This window comes from Pleurodeles waltl, chromosome 3_2, assembly GCF_031143425.1.
Source record: "Pleurodeles waltl isolate 20211129_DDA chromosome 3_2, aPleWal1.hap1.20221129, whole genome shotgun sequence".
NCBI lineage: Eukaryota > Metazoa > Chordata > Amphibia > Caudata > Salamandridae > Pleurodeles > Pleurodeles waltl.
This window is the reverse complement of record NC_090441.1, coordinates 156,129,245-156,147,009: the sequence shown is the minus strand read 5'-3', so window position 1 is coordinate 156,147,009 and position 17,765 is coordinate 156,129,245. Positions and strand designations below refer to the sequence as shown.

At 44.7% G+C, this 17,765-nt stretch overlaps 1 protein-coding gene across 2 annotated transcripts in view; it reads left to right on the top strand.

The window, feature by feature from the left end:
- The window catches only part of LOC138286614 (germ cell-specific gene 1-like protein), a 136,005-nt gene extending 118,774 nt beyond the window's left edge, over positions 1–17,231 (top strand). The window contains exons 6-7 of one of the 2 annotated variants that reach the window (XM_069227043.1): positions 12,137–12,248; positions 14,320–17,231. In XM_069227043.1, the coding sequence (XP_069083144.1) occupies positions 12,137–12,248; positions 14,320–14,635 (428 nt within the window). In that variant the 3' untranslated portion in view covers positions 14,636–17,231. The remainder of the gene's footprint in view (positions 1–12,136; positions 12,249–14,319) is intronic. The other variant, XM_069227044.1, reaches the window with a different exon arrangement.
- The last annotated feature ends 534 nt before the right edge of the window (positions 17,232–17,765 follow it).

The following is a 17,765-nucleotide window of genomic DNA, read 5'->3' as shown; positions in this document are numbered from 1 at the left end:
ACCTTGTGAGTCTTGCTCCAGTCATGTGCTGCGTTCGGGAGCGGGTCAAAAGTATCTCAACTGAGTGAGGGACCATGACTGTTACTGGGTGTCCCATCACTATTCCTTCACTCTGAGTGAGGCTGATACCAACTGCTGCTACGGCGCGCAAACACCCTGGGAGTGCTGCTACGACCGGATCCAAAGTAGCTGAAAAATACGCTACTGGTCTGTTTACGCCACCATGGGCTTGGGTCAAGACAGACAAAGAACATGCATCACGTTCATGACAAAACAACGTGAAAGGCTTTGTGTAATCAGGCATACCTAAAGCTGGAGCCCTGCACATGCATTCTTTCAGTTCAACAAAAGCATCCATCTCATCTCCTTTCAGCTCAATTTGATCCAAGGCATCCTTCTGGGTCAATTTCAGTAAAGGCGTTGCTAGAGTTGAGAAGTTGGGAATCCACTGGCGACAGTAGCCCACCATTCCCAAAAACTTCCTCACCTCCCTCCTTGTCTTTGGTGGACTCATTTGAAGTACACTTGTTATTCTTTCCTTCATTATTCTCCGTGACCCTTTCTCTATCTGGTGACCCAAGTATTTCACTTTCTTCTGACAGAACTGCAATTTGGAAGGAGACACCTTGTGTCCATTCCTTCCCAACTGATTCAACAGAGCAATGGTATCGGCTGTGCAGCCACTTTCTGTTTTTGATGCAACCAGTAAGTCATCAATGTACTGTACTAAAGTTGACTCGAATGGCAATTCTAATGCTTCCAAGTCTTTCTTTAGAATCTGATTGAAAATTGACGGTGACTCAGAAAACCCTTGAGGAATTCGACACCAACTGTACACTCTGTCTAAGAATTTGAAACAAAAGAGGAATTGGCTGTCCTCATGAAGAGGCACCGAGAAGAATGCTTGTGACAAGTCGATGACTGAGAACCATTCGGCATCGCAAGGGACCTGGAACATTATCACAGCTGGATTCGGTACTACTGGGCAGCATTTGACTATGATGTCATTTATTTTCCTCAAGTCCTGCACGAGTCGGACCTTTCCACTCGGCTTTATTAGTCCCATTATTGGTGAATTACATGGACTGCTTAACACTTCTTTCAGTACTCCCTGTTTTACAAATTCGTCATTAAGTTGAGCAACTTTCATGAGGGTGTCTTGTGCCATGTGGTATTGTGGGGTCTGGGGAAAGATTGCATTGGGCTTTACAGTCACTTTCACTGGTTCCACTCCTTTCATCAATCCCACCTCTTTCCCTGTCATATCCCACACTTGCTTTCCGACTGTCTCCCGTAACTCGGCTGGAATATCCTCTTCAGTCATCATCGGGAAAAGACAAATCAGAGGATACTCTTCATCCACAGTTTCCATCTCGTCCCCCTCTACACTGTCTTCTTCTTCCCCATCACTGCTCGTCTGTATTGTTATTCCTTCGTTCGAACACATGATCGAACAACCCAATTTGCACAATAGGTCTCTCCCTAATAGTGCTATCGGGCTTGAGTCACATACCACAAACTGATGTACCCCTTGATAGTTACCGATGCTGACTGGTACCGGATCTGTTATTGGGTTCGTCAGATGTCTGTTTGCTACTCCCACCACTTGAACTGTCCTCCCTGAGAGTGGCAAATTTGGTACTTCACTGCTCTTAACAGTTGAACGTGTGGCCCCTGTGTCAACCAAGAATGAAACACGATGACCCATTACTCTTCCCTCTACGTACGGACCCTTTTGTTCAACTTCCAAGGATGCTGCAAGCACGCAATCTCCTTCTTCTTCTGAGCTTTCACTCTCCCATACATTGTTTATTCCACTCTCACTGTGTAGTGGGAACTGTTGCACGGTGCCATTTGTACTCATTACCAGACCCGAGACCTGTGGAGGAACCATCACTTGCTGCTGACTCATTGGTGCCAAGGGTATTTGCATTTGCTGATTAGGTACCATGGGTAACTGCTGTTGCATTGGCTGCATTTGCGTCATCTGCATACGGGGCATCTGCATCTGCTGCGGCTGCATAGGTTGCAATCCCTGCAACTGATTTACAGTCTGAAAATTTGGGTTTGGACCTCTCATTTTCGGTCCCTTCATTGTCTGAAATGCATTGACATCATTGTTTTGCTGACCAACACCTACACCTGCACCTGCACCTTCCTGCACCACCATCGGGCACTCGCGTTTCCAATGACCTACTATTCCGCACACGTGACACGGCATCACCTTCTTCATTGCCTGCACACCCGTCACAACAGTGTTCAAATCCGGACCACTATTCACAAAACCTCCTCTGCCTCTGGCCTGTGGCTGAAACGCCATGTTTCCCTGCAACTGCGGCTGCGGTTGCGGTACCTGCTGTTGGAACCCTTGCATCCCTTGCAAACCTTGCAGACCTGTCTGAGCTGCCTTAAGCTGCATCATCATCACCTTCTCTTTCAACTTTTTCTGTTTCACCTCAATTTCGTCGCTACAGTATTTCGCATAATTCAATACTTCGTCAATCGGTTTCGACTGCCAGCAAATCAAATGCGACTTTATCATCTGACTTATCTCTGGCCTCAGCCCTTCCACAAATCTGAACACGAAATGAAGCATATCCTTCGCCTCTATTGTTTCCGTGCCGCTGTAGTTTTTGAACGCCTTCAACAACCTCTCATAGTAACTATGAATCGACTCTTTAGCCTCTTGAGCCGTTCGATCGATCTTCTGCCAATCCACATTTTTCGCGGCAACCTTCGTCTTCAAATGCTCAATCACCTTATAGTACAAGCTCATCACCATAGGTGATGGTGCACCCGTCTCCCTGTCTCTCTCTGGTTCACTTTTCGGCCAACCTACAGCTCTTTTGCAATCCTCCCACAAATCTGCCGGAACCACAATCTCAAAGAGAGTATTCAGGTCTTCCCAGAGACATTTTGCAAGTTTCACAAACCTGTCAGTCTGCTGATACCATTCAATCGGCTTCTCTCTCAGTTTGGGAAAATCGTCCGTAAAAGACTGAATGTCACTTCTGTGCCATGGTACATGTATTAATTGCCCCCCTGCTGTCTCCCTCATTGGTAACATAGTCACTGTCTTGCTGCTTTGTGGTCTTTTCTCATTGTGCTCTGTAGCGCTGTCCCTCCTCTTTTCCTTTCTCTTTACCCACCTGCTTTCCCACTTGTCTAAGCACCTCCATACTTGTGCACTCTGCAGCAATTCTCTAAGGTGTGCCTTCATGCCTGCTGACCTCATGTGTTCAAAATCTGTGGCCCCAAAATCCAACCTGTAGCTCCTGCTCAAATGTTTTGTCTTGTCTATGTCAACCCCGTTTTTGTCAGCTATTTCCTGCAAGCTTTTATGTACCTTGTTCACTTCCTTCGTAATCTTTGGACATAGATACCTCAGCTCCTCTTCCGAGTAGGACTCTAATCTATTCACACCCATAGTCCCTTCCACCAATTCTTGTGCTTCCATGTTCAGCCTCATCCTGTTCATATAATCTTCTCCCTTCCCACTGGCTGAGCTTTGTGTGGAATTCAGACTGTTGAACCACTGTGTCAGCTGTTGCGCATTCAATCCCATAAGTGTAGCGTTCACATCGACTGCCATCGATGGTTGCGGCAACTTTTCAGTGTTCGATGTTAGAGGTATTATCAGTGGGGGGCTTGACCTCACCAGCGTTGACTGAGCACATATGGGACTAAACTCCATCAGGGATCCGGGTCCATTTGGCTGAGCCGTTATCGGAGTTATCCCTGGAGTGTTTTCTATGCACCTTCTTTCTGTCCCGTTCTGCAGCATTGATCCCTGACTGCTCTTACCTAAGTTAGGCTGACTATACAAAGGTACCGGTGGACCTACAGTAATGGGTAGCGATATCGCATCTGGGTTTTGTCCATTTCCCATGTTCTGAGGCATGTTCATTCCCACACCATGGGTCATCATTGTCGGCATGCCCATCTGACTCCCCGTCATCTGAGCATGTGCTGTTCCCCCCTGCATCTGCTTTTGGGGCATCAAAAACTGGGTTGATTCAGCTTGTGTCAATGTCTGGTTGTGACCATTCTGTCCTCCCCTTACAGTTTGTTCTAGAATCATTCCTCCACTGTTGTCACTGCTGTAGTACCCTGGCATCTGCGGCTGATAATTTTCTGCTGGTTTCAGCATGGGCACATCTGGATATATTCTCCTAACCTGCGGTATCTGCTGGGTGAACAATAAACTCGGGTCCTTATATCCCGATGACGCTCCTGAACTCTGGGTTTCACCGTTCTGCACCGGTGCCGGAGGGGCAGAACTGGTACTTGGACCTTGTCCATTCTCCGCATAAGGTGGTGGACGGTCGTTCAGCAATTGCATTATTAACTTCTCATCCTCTAACTCCTCTTCTCTTCTCAACTTTTCCTCGTCCTCTCTATCCTTGGAACACTTCCTGTCCGTCTTACAGGTAGCTTTCTTACCTGTCTCCTCTTCTTCCTTAGTAATTGCGGGAAACAATTTTATCCCCTGCAATACATCTGACCTCCACACCTTCTGTGCATTATCCCACCTAGCATCCGCTAGTGTCTTTTCTACCTTTCTCATCCTGGTCTCAAACTTCTTCTGCTGTTGCTGTCTGGCCATTAGTTCCCAAATTGCTAGAGCCTCAAACTGGGCTGGCCTTGGAGGCACCTTCATGTCGTACATCGTGAATCTCAAATTCTCTAAGATCCTTATATTGAATGTCCCATGTATCGGGAACGCTACGCTCCCATGTTTCTCTGTCAGTTTGTGCCATTGCTTTAGCCAAAGACACGGAGCTACCCCCTTCTCTTCCATTACAATGTAAGCTGGTGTGCCTTCGGGCGGCGTCTCCTCTCCTACGCTCGCTTTAATGTAGGACTCCCCCTTCATCGCACTCCTAAATGCTTTAAAGAATTTCATTTTCTCGTCTTTTATTTCACAAAGTTTGTAATCAATAGGTGACTTTAATTCCCGGAATACTCTTCACTTGCCTTTCCCCTTCCAATCGAGTCCCACGGACTGCGTCCAATCCGTGCGCGACCCTTCTCTGCAACCAACCTATCCCAGCGCGGCTCCTAGTGACGTCACACTCACACCCACTGCGGCTGACAAAGCCTCGCAGCTAGTCTTCCTTCACTCACCTCCTCTCGTAACAACTTCTTGCGTGTATCGCGAGCTACCAAAAATATAAAACAGATCTGTCGGTTTAATACAGGAGGGGTACCACAATCGCTTCAGGACGTTAGGGATTTTTCACTAGCCTCGGCAGTTATTCCATCTTTCTCGGTCCCCACGTTCTCAAGCAAATCTGACCCGCAGACCTACTCTCAACTTGTCAATGATCTGTTCTAGTGCACTTAGAACCTTGTCAAAGCCCGAAGTCGAAGTTTCTTTCACTCCCTTACACACGTACCGACTCGTTGACCACGCCCGATCAACCTACTAAACCGCCCAGACCACAACATAGATCAACATACTCCGGAGTCTCTTGACCTCGCAGGGCCCGTCTCAAAAACAACAACCACGTGGACCTTTTTATGCACAAAGCGCCACACGCACATGAAGTTCGACGACTTCCCTACTCTCACCCTCGGAGTCGCACCTCCGCTATTTCTATGAAGTTCGACGACTTCTCTACTTCTACACTCGGAGTCGCACCTCCGCTATCCTCTAAAAAGAAAAACCCTCGCAACCTTTTCACACACCCTGCGGCAATAAGCTGTGCAAGCGCAAAACCCTAACTTCACTCATACCATCACTAGTACCGCCAACGCTGATTCCACACCTCCATTCTCTCCATTCGCAAGCTCCGAGATCCCGGGAAAGTCGCGGTGGACCTAGCCCATCATCATTCTGTCAATCTATTTTATCCAAGAAAAATCTAATTCAACTTCTCAAGTGGGGTCTCAAAATGCGTAACCGTTAATTCAACACCATGTACTTTAAGAGTACAGGGTCCCAAAAGACGAAACCGTCCTCTGCTACCATCTACTGATAGAGCGGTCCGTACTAATAATTTACCTGTATCCGGACGCTCTTTAGGCCGATGAATCTTTTGACTAAGTGGGACTCTCCGTACTCTATATCGTCTAATTTTAATCAAATCAGTAATCAATAACGGACATAAGCAATACCTTGATCGACATAACACTTAACAATTAATCCGGAATACATTTCGGCGAACCCTGACCTTTCAGCCAGGAATAACCACACCAGTTTATTCAAATTTAGTGAATTTTATTTCCCTATATTAACAAAGCTAGCACAATATAGATGTGTCTCAACACCAAATGATAACCGTAAATGAACATTAATAGCTGTCCATAGCGGCGAAACAGGTGCAATCTATGTAGCATTTGAATCACAAGGCATTCGATAATAGCAATGCAAATCACTAATACGATAATCTGTAATGAACTAATCGCATACATTTAGTCAGCATAACAAGATCTCAAATTGCATCATGCGACATATGGAATCTTCGTCTAACCTCAAATTAGCATCGGCATGTGGGGCTTCATGCAAAAACAATTTAACAACATTAATTTAGAAAACTCCTAACTAGGGCTCTTTACAAAATCAGCAGTTGGTTACCTAAAGGAAACACAATGCAATTTTACAATTTCCTTTCATATTTACCAATTACGATCAGCATGCAAGGAAATCTTCGTCTCACAGGTACCGTTCTTCGATCAGCATGGGTACCGTTTCGATCAGCATGGGACGGGGCAAAGGGGCAGGGGTGGACGGGGCAATTGCCTCACGGCGGCAAGTAAAACTACTACTTCATGCAAAGGGACAAATCAAAGTTAAAGTCTCTAGGGCAAGAATCATTTAAAGTCTCTTTCTCTCGATTAGAGAAAGCATCAAAGTCTCTTTCAAAATGGCGTCGCAGCAAAGTGGGCCATAATAGCTACGAAGTCTACAAAATGGCGGGTATCGAGCTGGTAATGGCTACTTTCTTCTCGTGCACCTGGTTTTTATAGACAACAGTTCAAATCCAGTAGGGTCTTCCATTGGAGGGTTCATAGGTTAGCTTCAAATTGTCCAATCAAAAACGACAGTTCTCAAGCTTTTACTTAAGCATACATTATCCTTGGAGATGGGTACGCAAGTTGCAACATTTTATACCAATTAACTCACTTTCAGAGCTTCCATTGTCCGCACCTGCAGATCGACCTTGGAGTAAAGAGAAAATATGCCAGGCTGGCACGAAACCTTAAGATAAGCATGTGAACGATCTCAGTGGAAAAGTACAGCTTCAAGCAAAAATACACGTTTAATAGCACATTGGAAAAATACGAGCATCTAAAACCGTGAGACCAGGCCACTAGGCCGAAGCCTGCACTAAAGTAATGCTAAGCTAAAACATTTCAAACAAGCAAATCATAGCACACGTTTACGATTATGTCGGATTAGTGCAATTCTAATACACCACGTTATATAAAGCACGCTTATAAATGTTGGCAAACTACTCTGAGGGCACATTTTGTCCCCGTACAATCTTTATTAGTTCGGTTAAAGTCACACATGATTATTTCACACTACGTTTACGTGTTAATAAATGTAAAACCTTCATTTTCTGCTTCATCAGGACTAGAGTGGGCCTTGGGGACATGGTTAACTCACAGCCATCCATCCTACTCTAAAGGCAGCCTCTTAGCCAGCAGCCACCCAGGACATTGCAAGGTGCCCGAATAGCCAGACCCGTCCTGATTTGGAAGCCTACAAACATTTAAGAGTTCCTCATTAAAAGAGCGAGGAAGATGGGGAGGAATATGATGGTGAAAGAGGGCAGGTAAGAGACCTGGGGGCAGATTTATCGTCATTTGATGCAGCAAAATGCAGCAAGAAAACTTGCTATGCTGTGCTGCGTCCAATAGAGAGAACAGGACTATGCCATCTCTATCATGATATGGCTCATTCCTGCTCTTTCACTGTGCTGGCACACTCAGCGCAACGTAGCGCCAATGCAGGCAGCCTTGTGTCCCTGGGAAAAGGATGTCTGCATTGCAGGCAGGATTATATTTGTGCAGGAAGGGACACCTTCCTACACATAAACAATAATTCATGGCCGTTTGCTCTTTCAATTTGTGCTGCAGAACGCAGCAACCATGGAAAAAGCAAAAACAAGGAGAAATAAAAGTATTTCTCCTCGTTGCGCCATGCTAACGCCACTCCGTGGGGTGGCGTTAGTTTTTGGTGCTGCCTCAGATTTACGCCTTCTTGTAAATTTGGGGCAGCAGTAAAAGCAATGGGTGTAGCGGTGAAACACCCACAGCAACACCCGCTGCACGCCCCTCTGATGCAGAAAACTGCATTGGAGGGACCCATATTTACAAGGTGACGTTACGCCACAAAAAGTAGCTTAGCGCCGCTTTGTAAGTGTATCACACTGCACAGCACTACCGGAGCGTCACAAAAAGTGGCGCTCTGTGGCACTACGACTTCATAAATCTGGCCGAAAATCTCAGAAATCTGGTGTCTCAGCAGGCCAAGAGGTGGATTTTTACCAAAGTAATAGCAGGTGGACCAGATTAAATGCTGTGCACAGGCAGGTAAGAAAACATTGCTGTAGGATCCAAAGCTGGTAAATATGGGTGCAAAACCTGAGATCTGCATCCTGATGGACTGCTAGTATTTTTTAATACTTCATTATTGAGTTTTTTCGTTATTTGGGCACGCATGCCTAAAAGCGGTACAACATAATGGTAAACATTACCACAACCTATTTCTATTTTTTCATCCTTTATTAATCACATAACTCTTTCTTGTAGGAAGCAACTACCTCATAGCATATAAAACAATAAAAACTATTTTCTCAGAGTTATCTCCATTTTCTCAAGCCACTCTTCCGTGTAACTGACATGGTCCCATTAGTCAGGTGTCCTCAGAGATCTGCTCCTGGTAGTAAGATGATGTATCTCTTGTTTTCATGTGTCTCGAGGTACTGTTTCACCGGGTTCCAGATATTTTTGGGTCTTGATGTACTCAGTAGGAGAGTTGCAAATACTTCTACCTTATTCTTTTAGGTGATGTGCCTCTTCCCGAGGGTTACGGGGACCCTATGCTTTGTCAATAAAAGTGCTATCACAGTGCATTTCCTATCCGATTTAGGATTGTATTTAACGTAGCCTAAAAGTGCAATTAGTGTAGACATTTCCAACGAGGTATCTTTCAGTGTACATATTTGACTAATATTCTCTGAAAGGTGGGTATCCCCATGCAAGGTGTATGAAATCAGCAACAACGCCTACATTGTGAATCTGATGATTCGAGGCCAAGCCTTAGCAAACTGGCAGGTGTGCAGCATCTTTGAATGAACTTATAATGAACGCCTCCACTTGTGAGAAGTATCTTTGCTCCACTGAGGGACTGGAATGATTTGTTGTGTATCTGTTGCCCATTTATCTCTTGCATTGCTGTTATCCATATGTATGTCAATCAGCAGGATATTATACAGATTTGCAATCAGTTTAGTTTGTATGGGGTTGGAGATACCATGGAAAGCTGTTTCCACTCTTCTGGCTCATTTGGGGACTTAGGGAATATCTCTTAAATGACATTGTGGAGTCTATGGTATTGTAATATATTCAGAAGTGCAGTGATGCTTTGATTTTACAGGTTGGTAAGATAATGTATTTCTTATCTTCATATATGTCTCTCATTTTAAACATTTGTCTGTGGTGCAGCTGTTTAATAGCTTTGGGTTCTTGTGTTTGTCCATTGCTGTTTTCTTCTGTTTCACTTTCTTTTCCATGTTTCTGAATTTCTTCTTACTGTTTGTTTGCAGAGTGAATGGGCTGGCTAAGCTTCGTTCTATTTGATAATGTGGGGCATCTTTAATATTGTGATAGCAGCAGTGTGCATATTGTGCCAGTGAGATCAAGCAGTATACCTAAACATTGGGTGCTGCAAAGCCGCCCGCCTTGTATGATAATTGTACGGTGTGCCAACCTACACTAGGTTGCGTCTCGAGCTAGTTTGACCACAAGTGTCCTCAGCTGATCACAAATCTTGTGGTTCACTGGGATCTGAATGTTTAGGAACATGTGCAACAACTGAGCTGTACAGTAATTCTCATCAGAACAATGCACCCTGTGGTAGTTTGTTCCAAAGCTTTACTAGTTTCTCTACTGATTTCATATTTTTAGCATAGTTCCTATAACAACTTATGTGTCCCAGTCGCCCTAGGGCAGGGCATAGTGCCTCTGGTCCAGGGAGCACACTATACTGTCTCCAGTCTGTGGCACCTCTATCTCATTTCCATTCAACTGAAGAAAACTCACTTATTTCCACTGCTGTAACTCTAGTAGAGATGACTGGGTGATACAAGATGCTTCAGTACTGGATCATCAAGCTATCGAAAGAATCCGGCATTGGATCACTTTATAACTCGTTTTCATAGGATGCCACACTTTACAATTGACTGTATAAAGGTTGAGGTTATTGCTGAGCCATGGGCCAGTTCTCTGACGTGTTCCCTTTGATACACACTGGGGCTGGTACTCTCAGCCACTTAGTAGTGAACCTTAGTCAGGTTTTCAGGTTACCCATAGTACATTCTCATGAAAATTGACAGATAATGAATGTCAGTGCAGGTTATATGCATATTTGTTGATCATTCTGATTTGGAGATAAAGTAAAACAATATACTTTAATAAATTGTACGTGGTCCAGCCTTCTTATCTCAGTGATGCCTAGATTAGGGTTCTCATGCGGTAACCACCCACCATTATTTTGTTATTGAGAACCATTCCAGAGTGATGTTTAAATATTGAGAGTATTTTGTTTATTGATATTAGAATCATCAGATAATAGCTCATCTGTCTGACGTCTGCTAGGTGCAAACTTCTATTACTGATTTATGAAACTATAATTATAACTGTAGTGGCGTGAAGTGTACTTAGATTTTAATACATTATTTATATAACAGTGTCCTACCCTAGCAAATAAACTCGATACAGGGAAATGTCTGCTCCTCCTGAGCCGTGTACATCCTTACTCCTGCCCTCTCGGTGCTACACCACCGTCATTGCAGCTGCCTCTTTCTGGGCCGGATCACACAAAGAAATCTAGGGGCATATTCATGAGTTTTGTGGCACAGGGCAGCGCAACAAGGCACCTTGCGGCACAGGGAAAGGGCAGGGATGCTCCGTATTTATGCAATAAAGCACATTCTTGTCGTTTCTCCCTCCGCTGGTGCCCTTTTGGCAGCCTTGCGCCATGGTGCAAGGGTGCAGGTGTTGCATGCAGGATTGTTTTTATGCAAGAACGGGCACCTTTCTGCAAAAAAAACAATTTTGAGAGGCTTTTTGCTCCTTCTATGTGTGCAACCATCGTGCAAGTATGGCCCCCTAGTGTCAGCGGTTTCCTCCTTTGTTTGCACTAAATTTCCAACTGTTCTGGAATCCACAAACGTTTCTAGGAGCACTCCTGAGATTTTGTGACCAATGCAGTTTTCCCAAAGTCTTCCTAAAATCCTTGTTTATCAATTTCATTTTATTTTGACAACACACATGCACTTGCTATCTCTCCACATTTTGCTTCTCCATAGGAACATGCTTTTTTCCACGGATAAAAACCCCTGCCCTGCATCGTTTATCTGTTTATGGGTTTTCCCTGCCTGCCTCACATAGGAAACCAATTTTGTCTTAAACCTGACCAAAGTATATCTATAACAATTTCTCAGGAAGAATGCCAGGTATTCCTGCTCAGGAGATACCACTCTTCCCCATCTGGAGTAGACTTACTCAGACAAAAATATTTGTGGGACTAAAGGTTTGTACACAGGGCTGCTAACCTTTATTTTTTTGGAGGTTCGACAAAAACAGCCAAGTAGTTCAAACTCTAAGGGTCTGATTTCGATACTGGCTGATGAGTCACTCCGTCACCATGGTGACAGATATCCCGTCCGCTGAAATATAAATCCGATAAACCATAATGGGATTTAGATTTCAGCAGACAGGATATCCGTCACCGTTGTGAGGGAGTAACCCATCCACCAATATCTAAATCATGGCCCAGAGCCAAATAATCTTGAATAAACGATAGAGTTAATTAAAAGTGGGGAGGCCATCAGTAAAATATTTATAGAAATAGGAAACACAAGTTGCTTCATTGAACGATGTTCCTCGTTTGTGTCCTCAGGCCTTCTTGGGATGGTGGCTCACATGATGTACACGCAAGTCTTCCAGGCCACGGTCAGCCTTGGACCCGAAGACTGGAGGCCGCACTCCTGGGACTACGGCTGGGCTTTCTAGTACGTATTGCTCGCTACTCTACTGCAATAAGAATAGAGAAAGGCAACTCAACAACCCCTGGTGAGCTTAGGTGTATTGCAAACAACAATAAGGTGTGAACAAGAAAATTATGAAATATGTTATTTGTAGGATCAACTCAAAACCTAATGAAAATAGAATCTATTCATAAGGATATGTATTGAATACAAACAAATAAATGAAGAAAGAAAAGAAAAAATAAATCAACAACCAGGCATACAAAAGAAGACTCCTTACTAATGTAAGAAATAAGGAAAAACAAAACAAATGACAGTAAAATAATCACATGAATAAGGCTGGGCTTTTATGAGGGGTACAATAGAAGCCACAAATTGCTGCTTTTACAACAGTTGCATGCATCTTAGTGGTTCCACATTAGATAAAGGGCCTTTAATGACCAGGGTAGCCTTTTATGGGGGCTATTCCGCTGTATTACTTCAGTGAAGTGCACTGACCTCTGTGGAGTGGTAGAGCGATAATAATCACAGGTGGAGGCTTTCTGCTCCCAGTTTCCAAGGCATGACTTTTTCCTACTCTGTGTTTAATATAAAAAAAAATCTACCCTTATTGGGTGAATGCTCTGTTACTGCTACAACCCTGCTTCGAGCAACAACAGTTAGTTAAGTCCATCTCCCTCGCCTGCGTCTTGCACCTATAATTTGTGAGAGAGCCCTTCTCATGGTGCTTACTTAATAGAGGTGTGTCTACACCTTTAACCCTGCTGATTAAAACTTATTAAGTTTAATCCCTTTTCTGAAGTGCTTTTCCACTCTTGCTTCCCGCCTTTAAAGGCCTAAGTAGAAGACTAGACAATGATATTCTACCTGCTTCCCATCTCAATAGGCAAGCGTCTGGAGTCTTTGGGCAAGATAGCTCAATTTATAATTTGCTATTTCCAGTTACCCAATCTGCAGACTTATTTAGATTTCAACAGATGGGTTACTCCACTACAACGGTGATGGATATCCCACCTGACAAAATACAAATCCCATAGGAAATAATGGGATTTATATTTCGGCAAATGGGATTTTTGTCACCATTGTGTTCGCCAAATTCTAAATCAGGCCTTAAGTTTCTGTGAAACTGAATGTGCCTTTGATTTGCAAACAGCAGTCCTCCTCCACTTCAGCATCACTTTATTGTAGGAGGCTGATGCTAGAAATAGGAGTTCATTGAGTCTCTAGAATGAAGTCTAATGAGGAAAGGTGAAAAACTGTGAATGTCTTTCCTGTGGCCTGTACGCCAGCGATAGGCTGTGTGATTGTGACAGAACAGATATACGGGGTGCAGGCAGCCTTCAGCATTAGAGCCTGAAAATGTGAAAGGAAAAGCCCATTGCTTGAATATAGAGGCCACTCAAACCGGTCAACTGCATGCCTGTCAGGCATTAGGGCATGTTTCACTCAGTCAGTCCTGACTTATAGAGCATGGCTAATCACCCATGAGGGTATCCAGGCGCTGAAGATCTTGCTCAGAGGCTCAGACTAGCAGCCAGGCCTTGAGTCCTTTCCTGTGCTCCAGTAGCGCGTGTGAGGCCTGGAGGTGGAGGTCGTTCCTGGAATGTGAACCTACAGGGTGGGTGTGCAAATTTGCCAATGCCTTACCTCAAGCGTAAAAACGTGACTAGGCAGTGGAAGTGCAGCTGGACTGCAGCTAGTCCATAAAGAAAGCATAAGGTGAGGCATTATTTGACAAACTGTCTGTCAACCTACGTTTCAACCTTTTCACTCTGATACATGGGATGCCTTCTGCAGGACACTCAAGTAAATACTAATGTGGTTCTGTGGTTAACAACTGTTAGTAAAATTCAGCTATATTGTGTATGTTGGAATGCTATGAATGAATGCAGCAATGAAGATAGACTGCAATATGTTGATTGTGACAGTGCGCACGTTAAAACTGCATTATGTACCAAGGAGTTGTGATCTGGACACATGTGTGGTAGAGTAGCATGTTTGCACTAGTTACATGTTGTGGTTTGTACATACAAGTCCAGTGTAATGCTTGCATAGTTTTGCCATTACTCATGTTGCCAATATGCCCTTTTTCCAGCACTGCCTGGGCATCCTTCACCTGCTGCATGGCCTCCGCCGTCACCACCCTCAACACCTACACCAAGACTGTGCTGGAGTTCAGACGCAACCAGAAGGCCTATGATCAGACCCCTCCTGATCCAGAGGGCTTCCCGGAGTCCACAGAGATGGGATTCTTTCGGGATCAGCCCATCCGCTCGGTGTCAGATAGCGTTGATTTCTATTCAGAATTGCAGAGGAAGGTTCTCCTCCGGGACCACACGGTCAACCGCACCATGGACCGTCCCCGGAACCTGCAGGCTGCAGATGAGTCACTTGGGGACGAACGGTGCTAATCTTCATGAAAACATATCAAGATGTCCAGACCCCTGTACGGCACCTTTTGGCATTGTGGGGCTGAATAAGGAGCCCCTGAGTATGACCGGTTACCAATGAACTGCGCTTTCTGGGCACTGTAGGTACCATGTCAATCCCCAGTGCAGACCATCTTACAAGTTCCCAAAAAAAGGTGAGGTGTGGTCCTCGCTTTATTGAGGGTCTCAGATGACATGTTCAGGACCAGTAATCATGCCATTTGTTCATCTGGATCCTAGGACAGGAGAAGCTGATTGTTTTCAGCTTGAAGAAGCCTGAAAGCCTCTGGACTTGGTGATAAGGCCATGCCCACGTCCATTTGTTTGTGTTGTTTGACAAAACATCCCTCAAATACATTTGCTTATTGTGTACTTGAGACACTTTTCTAAGAAGCATTGACAAAGCCAACGAGTCTGGCTTTTGTAAAGTGCACACATGCACCAACAAGTCTGGAGACACACAGCTTCAACAATAGCAGACCTACAGGCACCCACGCACACACACCAACAAATACTGAAAGGTTACTGTGCACAAACAGCAGTCCTATACTACCTATTACAGCCCTATGCATAGGGCGATGTTCGTCAGCAGTGCACATAACCCGTGCAGCCGATGCACCAAGTAATGAGGTGCATGGGGGGAGGGGGGCAGGATGGATACAAAGGGACAAAGGGGAGGCAGCCATGAGGAAGAGTACCTGGGATGCACCTTAAGGTACCATAGGGCAATGCACCTCCTGAAGCCCCATCTGATGTGCTTTATGGGCGCCCTGGCTGATACCCCGTTTGATACAAGTGGGGGTTGTGCATCGTGGCAGCACTGGTTGCTTTGCATGAGGTGAGCACTGCGTGTTGTGCATCCAGGGAGCACTGGGCAATGTAGGGTGAGGGGCACAGAGCTATGTGCACAGAATGTAGCACAGGGTGTGTACAACAGGTGCCACGGCTGAAAATATAGCATATAAGCAAAGGGTGATGACAGGGAGGTCTCTAGTTGTGAACCACTGAACTAGTGTTTTTTTATTTGCATTTTGAATGTGCAGTGTTTTTCCTTTTATAAATGCACAGCTGCAGCTTTCTATTCTAAAAGCAGGGCTGTGAATCCCATTTACCAGAATATAATAACAAATATGGGTGGCTGGATAAGCCAATCACGTCTCTTAGTTTGGACGAAAAATAAGGTCACTCTTAAGCCCTTCTTATACAGTTGGGTGGTTTGTTTACAAGGGTTGGAAGCTACTTGTTTGCACCAATGACCAAGTGCACAGCAAACACAAAGGAACACACTTACAGACACGGACAACTCACTTGCAGACACACATGAACACCCATGAAGCTGCAGGAGGACCCATTTCATGCGTGACACCCTTCAGACAGACCTGTTCCGTTATACAGCATCTTTTGAGCTGCTGGGATTATACTCAATGCTTATAGTAGTAAAGGCTAGACTACGATTCCCAGAATGTGATGTTCTGTGGCTACAAGGTCTGAACTAGCTGATTGGCTCACACATGCAATGGGCCACTTGTCAATACATTTCCCTATATTACTTGTGGAACTAAAAAGTGTCTTCAGAAGCATATTTACTTACTTGTATTTACCCTAATGCACAAATGTTTTCCTAGCCAATGCTTGTGTATGTGTGCATTTTTGTATGTGTATGAGTGGGTATTGATAAAGCACAAACCTAGCTAGGAAGAACCAGAGTTCTGCACAAGCACCAATCCAAGGGTTCGGTCCAGGTTGTTTACCGAGAGGCAGGTAACAGGAGCATCCTCGTCATGTGAGGACCTAGCATTCCTTGAGGAGGGGAGTGTTGGGTTTCTTTCTGAATTGCATTACTGTTCCATATCCTGAGGCGATAGATGGAAGAGACCCGCTTTCTAGTGGATTCCTTCTTGCACGTGTTCGCCTCCAGGATGGCTTCTCATCTCGCACTGGCCACTGGAGGGGATTCATTCCTGGCCAGGTAGGTCAGGGAGGTGGTACTGGTGGCCTTGTGGGTGATGCAGCTAGCCTTGAGGGGCACCTGGGCCTGGAGAGGAAACCTGTGAAGTTGCTTCAGCGTGGGGATGATGTGATCCAATGTCCTTCGACCTTTGTAATGCAATGTGCAAGATGTCGTTCAGAGGTCCCAGAGCTGCTTGAAGCAACCCATATCCCAAATCATTGCTGTGGGATGTGCCGCGGAACAATAGCTTTCTGAACCTTGGTCAGCACGGTAGTGCCTGATTCAAATGGTTTCTGTGAATACGCGTCTTGTTACCAATACAGAATCAATGAGAATTTGTAATTGAAGGAATGCTGTGAAGCAACAATACTCCATCCCTGAAGCATGGCACTGGTAGTCTCTGAGCAGCAATGTAACATGTCACATCATGGCCCGCTTCACCTCTATAGGGTGGCATTACAATGGCTGCAGGATTCATACAGTCCAAACCAAACATATGTGGTACTTATATGAGGCAAGCTAATGTAGGTACTACAGATGCTAGTGCGTCGACACATACTCAGTGTACTTATGATATGTATCAAAATGCACCACTGAAGGCAATAAACATGATGTCTAACCACCCAGTGTATCTGTGGCTTGTGTTCTTTACAAGATTAATAAAATCTGGAAACACATTTAGGACAATCTTAAAGATTGAAAGTAAGACATGAGATTAACTTGTGTCAAGACAACTATGGAAAAGATGGAAAAGAAAAGTGTTTTCTAGGGAAATAGGAATGATTATGGCACGACAGAACGACAGGGATTTACATATGATAAAATCATATGATAATGTTGTTTCTATAAGTACTAGGGGTTACTAATACAGTACTCAATTACAGACTCCAGAAGCATGGAAGGCTGAGTTGGCTTTTTGCGATTCAAACTCAGGTCCTGCAGATCACAGCAGCGTTTAAGTTTCAGAGCCACTTTTTCAGTGGTGGTGGAATACAGCAGATTAAGGCACAAGTAGGTAACAAAGATTAAAATGTGAGAAGAAGATAGGGCGGTGCCCTCTATCATCTGGGGTAGCCTCATCTTGGCATGCTGACAGGATTGGTTATATTCAGGCTGAATGGAAGGATGGAGAAGGTTGAGGCACAGAGAATGGAATGGATT